Below are 13,738 nucleotides of genomic sequence, written 5' to 3' on the forward strand. Positions count from 1 at the left end.
CTCTGTTATAAACATGTTCTAACATCGTGTTTTAAATTTTTTTCTGTAACTCTGAGGTTGACTTAGTGTTAACTGACTTAGTGTTAACACTGATGCTAAATCAGGTTAGTCAGTGTCATAAAGTAGTAACTGTTAGGTGTAGCTAAGTTTCCTGCAGATCACAGATAATCAATCATAATGGATCGATAACTGCTGTTTTAATGATCAGTAGATATAAATAAATTTACGTTTATGTTCCTCCACAGAACTGCAACTGATGAATGTTTATCTCTCAATTCAGTTCTGAGTTCATATCTCTGTTCTTTGCTTCAGAATTTTTTCTCTCTAAGTGTATGGTCATATACATGGTGTGGGTCTCATGTTAATGCTAATGATACATTAGAATTAAACAGAATACATTTTATTGTCCATCTAAGGCAGTAAAATGGTCTTTAGCCTCAACCAGGAAAACAGACATTTCCATAAGATTAAAAAATAGGACAAAATACAACACTCTATTGTTTTCTATTCATATCCTAATGTGTTCACTCTGATATTTAATGTTTCAGCAGCTGGAATGAAAGAACCTTGCAGATCTTTTCCTCACTGTTCATGTCTTTTCCTTCCAGCCTTGGTCTGGATCATCGGGAACATCTGGTCTATGGACTGAGAGCTGCAGAGAACATGACCATCCAGCTGTGGTTGTCTGAAGTCTTTTCTCCTTCACCACTGTGAGGAACAGCAGTCTTCCAGTCCTTCCAGTACTGACAATAATGCTGCAGATTCAGCTCCTTTCTTCATAATACAACTTGTCTTGTGACTGTCCAGTTTTTATACATCAATGTCAGCAACACATTAGTTATTTCATTCATTTATTACATATGTTTAAACATCTTTACAGTTCAAAATTGTTAAAGAATGTAGTTTTTAAATGTGCAGTAAAGGAAATAATGAAGCTCTTAACCTGAATGTGTTGATGTTTTAATGCTGCATATCTGCTATTAATAATGGAAACATGTACTCTGTATTATCATTATGCTGCAACAGCAGAGATGAAGTTAAAGGCGATAAATGGAACCTGTGAATACTAAGAACAGAGAATAATAAACTGCTGAAACAGTTGGTCTGTCCTTCTGTAAGTTAAAGTTAAACAGGAAGTGGTTCACTGAGGATGTCGTCCATTCATCTTTCTTCACATCCAGATGAGGTTTTCCTTCTGTTGCTTCACTCAGAAGATCCTCACAGTGAACATGAGGCACCTGAGATGAAGACAGACGTCACAGTATCAGCATCAACAGCAGAGGTTAATTTTAAAGTGACCCTGGAAAGATTTCTTCTGTCATATAGTTTTCCAAGCACTAAAAGACAGAAAGGCCTGCAATCACTTTAGCTTTAGGGGAGAGGATTTTATTATGCAGCTTATCTGTGCTGTAATTGAAATATAATAACTGTATTATTAATCGTGACTTTGGTCATATTCTGGGAGGTTATTTTTCCAATCTACAGTGCAGGAATACGTACGACAACATATGAATCAGTCATTAAACAACGTTAATCATTAGAGAGTAGATTTTCTCCAGTTTAACTTCAGAGACTCAACAGATATTCAGGACTACTGACAACACAGAACATTAACCTTATTGTTTTAATCAAATTTAGGTTTTCTAAACGTTACATTAATGTGAACCAGAATCTCCACTGACAGTTTTATTAACTAAATGTACTACGTTACACTAACACAACACACTTCAGCTGTTTACATGACACACAACCATAGACACACAACCAGTATATAACTGCTCAAAAAAAAATTAAAGGAACACTTTTTAATCTAAGTATTGCATCAAATCAGTGAAACATGTGGGATACTGATCTGGTCAAGTAAGTAACTGAGGGGCTTTTTAGTCAGTTTCAGCTGCTTTGGTGTTCATGAAATTAACAACAGATGCACTAGAAGGGTAACAATGAGACAACCCCCAAAACAGGAATGAGTTTACAGGTGAAGGTCACTGACATTTTTTTCCTTCCTAATGTTTTCTGACTGTTTTGCATTTGGCTAGGGTAAGTGTCACTTCTGGTAGCATGAGGCGATACCTGACCCTACAGAGGTTCCACAGACAGTCCAACTCCTCCAGGATGGCACATCAATGCGTGCCATTGCCAGAAGGCTTGCTGTGTCTCCCAGCACATTCTCAAGCGCATGGAGGAGATTCCAGAAGACAGGCAGTTAGTCTGGGAGAGCTTGACAGGGCTATCGAAGGTCCTCAACCGATCAGCAGGACAGGCATCTGCTCCTTTGTGCAAGGAGGAACAGGATGAGCACTGCGATAGCTCTACAAAATGACCTCCAGCAGACCACTGGTGTGAATGTCTCTGATCAAACAATCAGAAAGAGATTTAATGAGAGTGGTCTGAGGGCCCAGCATCCTCTAGTGCCCGCTGTGCTCGCTGACTGGCACCGTGGAGCTCGGCTGGCAACACAGGAATTTGCAAGTCCACCACTGGTGCCCTGTGCTTTTCACAGATGAGAGCAGGTTCACCCTGAGTGCATGTGACAGGCATGAAAGGGTCTGGAGAAGCCATGGAGAACGTTATGCTGCCTGTAACATTGTTCAGCATGACTGGTTTGGTGGTGGGTCAGTGATGGTGTGGGGAGGCATATCCATGGAGGGATGCATAGACCTCTACAGGCTGGACAATGGTATTCTGACTGCCTTTAGGTATCAGGATGATATCCTTTGACCCATTGTCAGACCCTACATTGGTGCAGTGGTCCTGGATTCCTTCTGGTGCACGACAATGCCCAGTCTTACGTGGTAAGAGAACTCATGCAGTTCCTGGAGGATGAAGGAACTGATACCATTAGCTGGCCCCCATGCTCACCTGACCTGAATCCAATAGAACACCTTTGGAACATTATATTTTGTTCCATCCAACACCATCAGGTTGCTCCTCAGACCGTCCAGGAGCTCAGCGATGCCCTGGCCCAGTTCTGGGAGGAGATACCCCAGGACACCATCTGTCGTCTCATTCAGAGCTTGTCCCGGCATCGTCACTCATGCATACAAGCACATGGAGTCCATACAAACTACTGAATACCATTGTGAGTTGCTGCCAAGGAATTTCAGCAAGATGGACTAGTGGTCCGTGTACTTTACGGCCATCCATTTTCCGGAGTGATATGGGTAAACAAAAAACGGGAAACCATCCGATTTTCGATTTCAGTTTGGATGAAGGTAAACGGGAAACGAGCCGTGTCCCGTTTTTCGTTTGGAAATCGAAAATCAAAAAACGGAAAACGAGCCTATATCTGATTTTCTACTGTGGGTTTATTTCACACAAGTCGGGAAATAAAATACAAACGTCATTCCCTTTCGTGTGTCTCGCTTTGCCTTGGACAGGTGTCGTGCCAAAGTAGTTACCCCCAATAGAAACTGTATCCCCTGCTGCAGGAGCGCGCATGCATTCGGAAGGGTGGAGTTATAATCCTGTGTTTAGATATCAGCGTAGTTTATTAATAAAACAAAACGTGGATTGTTACGATCATGCTTTGATTGTCAAACATGTTTGGTAATGCAGCACGTGACATTTCTGTCTGAATAAATGCTTTTGCTATACATGGCGTGTTGCTCAGTTAATAGTATTCATCACGCTGCCTAACAATGTCTTTTCCTTCTCCTTTTTGTAATAAAGTGTGATGTTGCTACTCGATCACCCTGCTAACTAAACGTAGGCTCAATACCCTCTGGGTGGGAACTAGATTCAAACGCGCTGTAATTCAATCTTTAGAGCAATCTGTCCAACTTCTGATACAGTAAAATCAACACCAATGTGAGCATTTTATCACACTGCCAGACTCAATTCCACCAGGGTATCTTATCTTCAAATATTGGCGTTTTTTGTTTTGTTTGTTTTTGGTTAAATCCCCCCTCTGTTCATCATCAGAACTTCATAGCATTTATTCAGAAATTCGCAACACAGACAAATGACGATACAGGAGGATCTACCAGAACATGTTATGAGGGGAATAAACATTATTTCAGCCTCATTGTCTGCACTGTCCAAGGCAAAGAGAGACACACGAAAGGGAATGACGTTTGTATTTTATTTCCCGACTTGTGTGAAATAAACCCACAGTAGAAAATCAGATATAGGCTCGTTTCCCATTTTTCGTTTACCTTCATCCAAACGGAAATCGAAAATCGGATGGTGTCTCGTTTTTCGTTTACCCCTATCAATCCGGAAAACGGATGGCCGTAAAGTACAAGGACCACTAGCCTGCCACATCAGTTAATCACTTTGATTTTGGGGTGTCTTGAATTTAGCCCTCCTGGGGGTTGATAATTTTCATTCCCATCAAACAATGTGGCACTTTTCATTCCTAACACATTATCTAGTTCATATCAATGCTAATATCCAGTTTGTTTTCCCCCCGTATTGAAATATGATATATTTTCAAAGTGTTCCTTTAATTTTTTTGAGCAGTGTATACAGTCTATGCACACAACACAAACATCGCTAGCTTAATGCTACGTTAGCTTTAGTCAGACTACGACAAAGCAGCTAGCTCAGTTAGCATCCGTAATTCACATTAATGCTCATATTTACTGGATGCTAACTCTTTTCTCTGGTCAACACACACACAAATAAACTCCACCAACATCTGGAGTGCATGGCACACATTATATCTGACATTTCAGCTGCATATAAAGGCCATTAAAAGCGGCATCGATAAAAAAATAAACACTTACCAAACTATCAGAGTCCCTTCAGCATCTGCTGGTAGGATCAGCCGAAGGTAGAAAACTGGCTAAAACAAGCCAACGGCAGAAAAAGTGTTTGTGGAAAAGATTCTGCTGCTCCACCGACAAATAAACCAACAGTTATTTTATCAGAACTAAATCCAAACGAGGAGAACAGAGTCTCGACTGCCTTCTCCAGACGACCTTTCAATCATTCCGAACCGGACTGTCTGTCAAGTAGCCACGCCCCCTGACCTGGCAAAACTTTCACCCTCTATAAAAAATTCAATATTGATTTATTTTAAGATCGGCCACCTGATCTCTCATTATGACCATGAAAATTGACCAAAAAAAAAAAAATCATACGCCGTAGAAAAGCAGTCTATCAAATTTTAGTTTTTCCTGTGATGAATTGGGGTCTATGGAGCCAGAGCTTTTTGGAGCCAGCACCTGGCGAATGGTGTGATATTGCAAGTTTTTGTCACTTCCGTGTTGGCTTAATTTTTGGAGTCAGGCGCTACCTCCATCTTTATATACAGTCTATGACTGACAATGGTTTTTAGTCTTTTCAGGAACTCTTGGTTTCCACTTTCCATGTAACACTTTTCCAATATTTGCAGGCGTGTAGCTTTGCCTATAACCCCTTTAGACGGTTTGTGACACCAGTTCCGAATTTGAATGGCTCAATTTCCCATATCTACAATCAAGGCAATCTTCTTTATACACAGTAATTAAAATGTATGAAAATCAATTACATTTTAGAATTTGTACACAAATCTTCTATTTATGAAAGGCATGGTCTCTGTAGCTGTAGGTGTTAACTGTACTATAGCTGCTAAGAATGTTGTGTTGCTATCTACACCTACATTGTCTAGCATCCACATGACTGTGAACCCCAGTCCCTATGTATAACCAAGTTATTATTCCTTAATTACAACAGAGTTTTAATTCTTGAATTTCTGTGTTTTATGAAGAGGAAAAAGATCAACATTAGTGTACTGCAACTGAACTGCAAACCGTGTCTGCAAAGTGAGACATTTTGCTTAATTTTGTAGTAATTTCATAGATACATGCTGTAATTTCTGAATCTCTTTGAGATTGAGTGTGAGTTCATATTTGTATTGCATCTGCATTTGCACTGGCACATGGGTTGACGTTGGACATGATTCACCAAAGAGATACTATGGATACGATTCATTGAAAAAACAGAATAAACATTTTAGAAATGTTTGAAGCTACTGCGTCTTCATGCTTGTTTTAAAATATTTCCAATATTTATCAGGCTCTGGTTTCAGTTTGGGAATTAGTGATATCTGACAGAGAAGCTAACTAGAGCAAAATCTTAAACAGGAAAAAATCTTAAACAGCTGTGCCAAGCCTCTTTACAATCTTGTCTTGGCTTTTCAGTGATACTAATTATATCTATTAATTATAATTTTTTAATCCTGATTTCTGATGTAGAAGAATTTTTATATATGCTAGTAAATAAAATTACTAGAATTAGTGTGCCATAAATCCAACTTGCAAGGCAATGTTAGTGTTTTTATGCTTATGTTAATTGTGAGAGGGATTTTTGTGCATCACTTTCTCTCTACCTGTAAAGCTTTTTCGAGTCTGTGTTAGAATCATCATTGTAGCTGCTTTTGAAATTAATTTGCGTTGTGCTATCAGATGTTTATCTAAGGTAGCATGTAATTATAAAAACAAAAGTACAATGCTATGGAATATATGTAGCATAAAAAAAATCAGTGTATAAAGGTAACTTCACTGGTTTCTAATAAGCTGTTTTTTTTATGAATGAAAATAACTATAAATGAGCTAACATGAAAATGAGATGACGTAACAATGAAAGTGGATCGTTCATTAGTCGTATTCCTGCACTTGCTTGGTTACCTCCTTCCATGTCATCAGCCCAGTTTCTAGAGCTGCTGGCAGGAGACGAAGGTGAATGGTAATACTCCCCTCCAGGACTGTCAGCGTCCTCCTCCATAGAGCCTGATTTATGACGCTTAGTCCTGTAGACACATAAAAAAGAGACAAATTTACGATAATTTGATATTTAGGAAACATATTCGTGATTTCATGGTGCACCACTTCAATTGATGAAGGCTGTAAGCACAGAAAAATGCTGATCCCAACTTATAGTGCAAAAAATAAGACTACCACATGAGGCCAGAAGAGTCTATTTCTATGCCAAAGACGGCAACTGATTTGGTTACAAGTCAGTGAGACCACCGCTGGAAACTGAAAGACTAGCTGCATCAGTCATGTTTATAAAATGCAAAATGTTTCTGTACCAATTAAACTATGTAAAACAGAGGTGTGGCTTTGTACTTTGAAGCCATTTTTTCTTTTGATTAGGCTCTCCAACTCCACCACTGTTTAGCTGGCAGTTTCCCCTATCCCTCCTTTCCCCTTTCCCTTCCTGTGGGTGTGAGTGAGGTGTTTGCATGTATGTGTGTGCACCTGTCCAACAGAGCAATGAGCTAAGTGCTGACATCTGCACCAGGTAGTGGCTCATCTGTTGCCAGTCATCACCCATACTTCATAAAACACAGACTCAGATCACCATTCCATGCTGGACTGTTGTACCAACTCTCCTCTGCCTCGTCCTCAAACCTGCTCCCCACCTGTTTTCCCGCATCTCTAGTATTTCTGGGCTGCTTCTTCTGCCAAAGTTTTCTGACTTGGTTATTCCATGAGTTGTCCACCAGAGGTCACTAGAGGGGTTAAGCTGATATTTTATATTAACTTGTATATAGTTTCCTCTACAGTTCCTTGCTTAGTTCCTCTAGATACTGTAGTTGCTGTTGCAACCCCTTTCCTCCTTGTTGATTATTCTTCCTTTCAGTGATATGTTGCCTTTTACTGCCGACCTGACTTATCTATCTCGGGCTATGGGCAGCACGAGGATCAATATGGTAGACTACTACACTTGCCAGTATAGTGCATAGTGGGGTGGGTTTCTCAATTGACTGCTTATCTGTCCTGTCAAAGTGCAAGTACCTTGTGTTTGTCTCAAGTTTAAAAAAACAAAACAAAAAACGAAACTATTGTGTTCTATCTTGGTCTACTGTATTTGTGTGTGTGTGTGTGTGTGTGTGTGTGTGTGTGTGTGTGTGTGTGTGTGTGTGTGTGTGCGTGACTATGTTTTTGCTATATTGTGGGGACCAAATGTCCCCACAACTGGAGGAAAACCAAAAACTATGTCACTTGTGGGGACCTCATTTTGGTCCCCACAAGTTTAAACAGTGTTTTCTTGGCCATGTTGTTGTTACTGAAAAAAGTAAAAAGTGCAAAAACGTTTCTTTAGGGTTAGCCATTGTTTTGGTTAGGGTTAGGTTGAGGTTAGGGTTAGGGTAAGGCTTAGGGGTTAGATATGAATGGGAGTCAATGGTATGTCCCCACAATGATAGCAAGACACACACACGTGAAATTTTGCACGTACGTTCGACCGTTCGAGCTCTACGAAAACCTGTCCGAACGATTTCAGTTGTCGTCAATCTAGGGGGCGCTATAACCCAAAATATGAAAACCTTTCAAAGATTATCTCCTCCAACACCATTCAATATTCCGGCCTCATATTTGGACAGATTACAGTGAATATCCAGCCAAACAAAAGTTATCAATAAGAAAAAGGCCAACTTGTCTAGTTTTTCTTTTATCAGCTGTCAAAGTTTGTCTTCACCTGAAACCATGTTCCGCTTAATTTGACCCCCTAAACGTGCATGTATTTTGCTGAAATTTGGTACGCAGGTCCGGTCTGCTGAAAATTTCAATATTCTGAAAACAAATTCTTGAAAAACTCTATGGCGCCACCTGGGGACACAAAAAAACTGTATAAATCACTAAAAACCTCAGCTCTGAGCACAGGAATGTCGTGGAGACATGCAAACACCACTCATGCGTTCGTCTGCTCGTACTCTCCAAAAGCCTATAGACAGATTTGAGCTATCTTATACCTAGGGGGCGCTATGACCCAAAATATGAAAACTCTTTAAACATTATCTCCTCCGAAACCGTACAATATTTCGGCTTCATATTTGCACAGATTATAGTGAATATCCAGCCAAACAAAAGTTATCAAAAGAAAAAGGCTAACTTGTCTAGTTTTTATTTTATAAGCTGTCAAAGTTTGTCTTCACCAGAAAACATGTTTCGCTTAATTTGACCCCGTAAAAGTGCATGTATTTTGCTGAAATTTGGTACGCAGGTCCGGTCTGGTGAAAATTTCAATATTCTGAAAACAAATTCTGGAAAAACTCTATAGCGCCACCTAGGGACACAAAAAAACGCATAAATCACAAATGACCTCAGCTCTTCGCACAGGAATGTCGTAGAGACACGGAACCACCACTCATGCGTTCGTCTACTCGAGCTCTACGAAAACCTGTCAATGGATTTGAGCTATCTTCTACCTAGGGGGTGCTATACACCAAAATATGCAAAACCTTTGAACATTATCTCGTTCGACACCGTACAATATTCCGGCAGAGGAACTCCTTTGGCTTTCATCGTCGGTCATGGATGGCACTTGCTTGCCGACGGCACGGGGGGGCAGGGTGAGGTCCCGCCCAATGCTGCTTGCAGCTTTAATTAGGGTTAGGGTTAGGAGGTGCCGAGGACAGGCGGTGCAAGGGCACCGGCTGTACAAGGCACCAACGGCGCCGTAGGACCCTATTGAAACCCTACCTTTTATTAGGGTCCGAGCACCGAGGTGCCGAGGACAGGCGGTGCAAGGGCACCAGCTGTCCAAGGCACCAACGGTGCCAAAGGACCCTCTTGGAACCTTAGGGTTTTTTATTATTATTATTATTAGGGTCCGAGCACCGAGGTGCCGAGGACAGGCGGTGCAAGTGCACCGGCTGTCCAAGGCACCAACGGTGCCGAAGGACCCTATTGAAACTTTAGGGTTTTTTATTATTATTAGGGTCCGAGCACCGAGGTGCCGAGGACAGGCGGTGCAAGGGCACCGGCTGTCCAAGGCACCAACGGTGCCGTAGGACCCTATTGGAACCCTACGGTTTATTATTATTATTATTATTATTATTATTATTATTATTTGTCTCTCAGAACAACTGCAGTTTTGAGGGCCTAAACATGCTCAAAAAGTCATGAAAATTTGCACACACATCAGAACTGGCGAAAAATTTCATATTTTTTAGGGCATGTGGAGGTGTGTGCAAAAATGGCTCCATAGCGCCCCCTACAAAATTTTAAAAAGTGGTATTAGGCCAACTCAGAGGGAGTTTGGTCGAGAGCAACAAAATTTGGGAGGCATATGCAGCACATCAGGAAACACAAAAAAGTCAATCACAGCCATGCTCTACACCCAACAGGAAGTGCGCCATCATGCGTTAACTGTACAAAATCTATGATGAACTCCTCCTAGGGGAAAAGTCTGAGCGATCTGAAATTTTGCCAGTACATACAGCAGACCTTCCTGAGAAAAAGTTATCAAAATCTTCCTCCATAGTTAAAGGGTGTGGTCGTGGCGGCCTGTCGAAATTTGATCCTTCGCCATGAAACAGGAAATGCTGTCTAACTCTCCTGAACATGCTCCGATCTGAATGAAACTTTACATGTATGATCACAGACCTGCCTCGATGACATCCATACAGCAAGATTCATTCACAGTCACAGCGCCACCTTGTGGTATCAAGAATTTGACATTTTTTAGACTTTCATGTGCTATTCTTAGCCTGTTGCTCAGATTCACCTCAGATGTTGTGACATAAGCCTGAACACATTGATGATGAAGCACAGAAAAAAATGGTGACGTGTGATGAAAAGGCGTGTCTGTGGCGGGACGGCAAAGTTTGATGTTTCGCCATGAAAATTGAAGTGTTCATATCTCAGCTGCAAAGGATCCTATCTGCCCCAAACTTCATGTGCTGGACACCAGAACCAGTTTGAGGACATCCACACTGAAAAATTTAGAAAAAATCATAGCGCCACCTCTTGGTAACAAGCAGTTTAGAAATTACATTTGCACACATCATTGCTCCAAACTTTGTCATATCATTCTGAAAATTGGTCAGCTAATTCTTCACCCCCAGACAATACCACAGTGTGAAGATTTTGATATTTGATGAAATGCTGTTGCCGTGGCAACGCGTTGTTTTTGTGACAAACAAAGTACTTTTTGACAGGCTTAGAATGTTCAACAGCTCACCAAAATTTACACACACATCACAGTCGTCTCAAGGAATAACACTGTATGCATCTCTGCAGGGCATGTGCTATAGCGCCCCCTGCAGTATGTTTAATAAACAGCCCCGGCAGCATGTTTCACCTACATCCACAAAATTTGGGAGGCCTATAGAGCACACCAGGACACACAAAAAAGCCTCTTGGAGCCATCCCCTAAACTCAACAGGAAGTCCGCCATTTTGAATTAAGTGGATAAAATTTCTGTATTTTTTTCATTTTTGAGAGCGAACTCCTCCTCGGGGTTAAGGTCTAGAGAGCTGAAATTTTGCCAGGATATACAACACGATGTTATGATCAAAAGTTATTAAAAGATTCTTGCAGAGTCAAAGGGTGTGGACATGGCGACCTCCAGAATTTTGATGGTTCGCCATGAAACATCAAGTGCTACCTAACTATCCTCTGCATGCTCCAATCTACCTCAGACCTCACATGATTAAACACAGTCCTGTCCTGATCACATTTATTGGCCAAAATACATTCACAGCATCTACCATAGCGCCCCCGAAAAGAATTTAAAAAATAGCCTCCACACAGACTTTCACCTATGACTATGAAATTTGGCATGCATATGTAGCACATCAGTGCAAGCAAAAAAGTCTCTTGGAGTCACTCTCTAAACACAACAGAAAGTCAGCCATTTTGAATTAAATGTCAGATTTTTGGTGTTTTTGGTCATTTTCAACAATTCATTTGTCACTGGCAATAACTCCAAAACACCTGAATTTGGGAAAATATATAAGAAACGCCTTCAGGTTGCATATTTGCGAAAATTGTTCACAAAACTCAAAGGGCATGGCCATGGCGGCCAACTGAACTTTAATGTTACGCCATGAAGCAGGACGTCTTGTGTAAATCCCCTGTACATGCTGTAATCTACCTCAAACTTTACATGTTTGATCAGAGTCCAGTCCTGATGAGTTTCATAGACCACTATACAGTCACAGACATAGTGCCACCTGGTGGATGGACACAAAGTGCTGCAAAAATAGTCTGTACATGCTCCAATCTGTCTGAAATTTGACCTGAGTGCTCAGAATCCAGTCCTCGTTACATCCATGAGCCTAAATACACTTTGTCGCAGCATTGCCTGGTGGACATGCTTGGGGTCGCCGACCAGCAAGGATGCGAGGACCCGTTCAATGCTGCTCGCAGCTTTAATTATTATTATTATTATTATTATTATCCTGCCAAAAGAACTGCATTTTTCATGGCCTGAACATGCTCGAAAAGTCATGAAAATTTGCACACACATCAGAACTGGCGAAAAATTTCATATTTTTTAGGGCATGTGGAGGTGTGTGCAAAAATGACTCCATAGCGCCCCCTACAAAATTTTAAAAAGTGGTGTTAGGCCAACTCAGAGGGAATTTGGTCTAGACCTACAAAATTTGGGAGGCATATGCAGCACATCAGGAAACACAAAAAAGTCAATCACAGCCATGCTCTAAACCCAACAGGAAGTGCGCCATCATGCGTTAACTGTACAAAATCTATGATGAACTCCTCCTCGGGGGAAAGTCTGAGCGATCTGACATTTGGCCAGTACATACAGCAGGCCTTCCTGAGAAAAAGTTATCAAAATCTTCCTCCACAGTTAAAGGGTGTGGTCGTGGCGGCCTGTCGAAATTTGATCCTTCGCCATGAAACAGGAAATGCTGTGTAACTCTCCTGAACATGCTCCAATCTGAATGAAACTTTACATGTATGATCACAGACCTGCCTCAATGACATCCATATAGCAAAATGATTCACAGTCACAGCGCCACCTTGTGGTATCAAGAATTTGACATTTTTTAGACTTTCATGTACTATTCTTAGCCTGTTGCTCAGATTCACCTCAGATGTTGTGACATAACCCTGAACACATTGATGATGAATCACAGAAAAAATGGTGACGTGTCATAAAAAGGCACGTCTGTGGCGGGACGGCAAAGTATGATGTTTCGCCATGAAAATTGAAGTGTTCATATCTCAGTTGCAAAGGATCCTATCTGCCCCAAACTTCATGTGCTGGACACCAGAACCAGTTTGAGGACATCCACACTGAAAAATTTAGAAAACGTCATAGCGCCACCTATTGGTGACAAGCAGTTTTGAAATTACATTTGCAAGAATGAATGCATCTCTGCAGGGCATGTGCTATTGCGCCCCCTACAGTATGTTTAATAAACAGCCCCGGCAGCACGATTCACCGACATCCACAAAATTTGGGCGACATACAGAGCACATCAGAACGCACAAAAAAGCCTCTTGGAGCCATTCCCTAAACCCAACAGGAAGTCCGCCATTTTGAATTAAGTGGATAAATTTTCTCTATTTTTTTTATTTTTGAGAGCGAACTCCTCCGAGGGTTTAACTCCGAGAGACCTCAAATTTTACCAGGAAATACAACACGATGTTATGATCAAAAGTTATTAAAGGATTCTTCCAGAGTCAAAGGGTGTGGACATGGCGACCTCCACAATTTTGATGGTTCACCATGAAACATCAAGTGCTATCTAACGATCCTCTACATGGTCCAATCTACCTCAGACCTCACATGATTGAACACAGTCCTGTCCTGATCACATTTATTGGCCAAAATACATTCACAGCATGTGCCATAGCGCCCCCTACAGCATTTTAAAAAATAGCCTCCACACAGACTTTCAGCGAGGACTATGAAATTTGGCATGCATGTGTAGTACATCAGTGCAAACAAAAAAGTCTCTTGGAGTCATTCTCTAAACCCAACAGGAAGTTGGCCATTTTGAATTAAATATCAGATTTTTGGTGTTTTTGATCATTTTCAACAATTGATTTCT

The 13,738-nt window shown here is 41.1% G+C and overlaps 1 protein-coding gene across 15 annotated transcripts in view; it reads right to left on the minus strand.

Moving 5' to 3' along the window:
• nfic (nuclear factor I/C) overlaps positions 1-13,738 on the minus strand; it is a 185,846-nt gene that overhangs the window by 67,885 nt on the left and 104,223 nt on the right. For 11 of the 15 annotated variants that reach the window (XR_007941417.1, XR_007941418.1, XM_051947307.1 and 8 more), the window contains one exon: positions 6,615-6,736. Coding sequence is in view for 13 of the 15 variants with exons in the window: in XM_051947307.1 (XP_051803267.1) it covers positions 6,615-6,736 (122 nt within the window). In the remaining 2 variants the exon portion in view is untranslated. Of the gene's footprint in view, positions 1-838; positions 1,239-4,730; positions 4,790-6,614; positions 6,737-13,738 lie in introns of those variants that run through there. The other 4 variants (XM_051947312.1, XM_051947309.1, XM_051947308.1 and 1 more) reach the window with 4 other exon arrangements.

Source organism: Acanthochromis polyacanthus, chromosome 4 (genome assembly GCF_021347895.1).
Source record: "Acanthochromis polyacanthus isolate Apoly-LR-REF ecotype Palm Island chromosome 4, KAUST_Apoly_ChrSc, whole genome shotgun sequence".
Lineage (NCBI taxonomy): Eukaryota > Metazoa > Chordata > Actinopteri > Pomacentridae > Acanthochromis > Acanthochromis polyacanthus.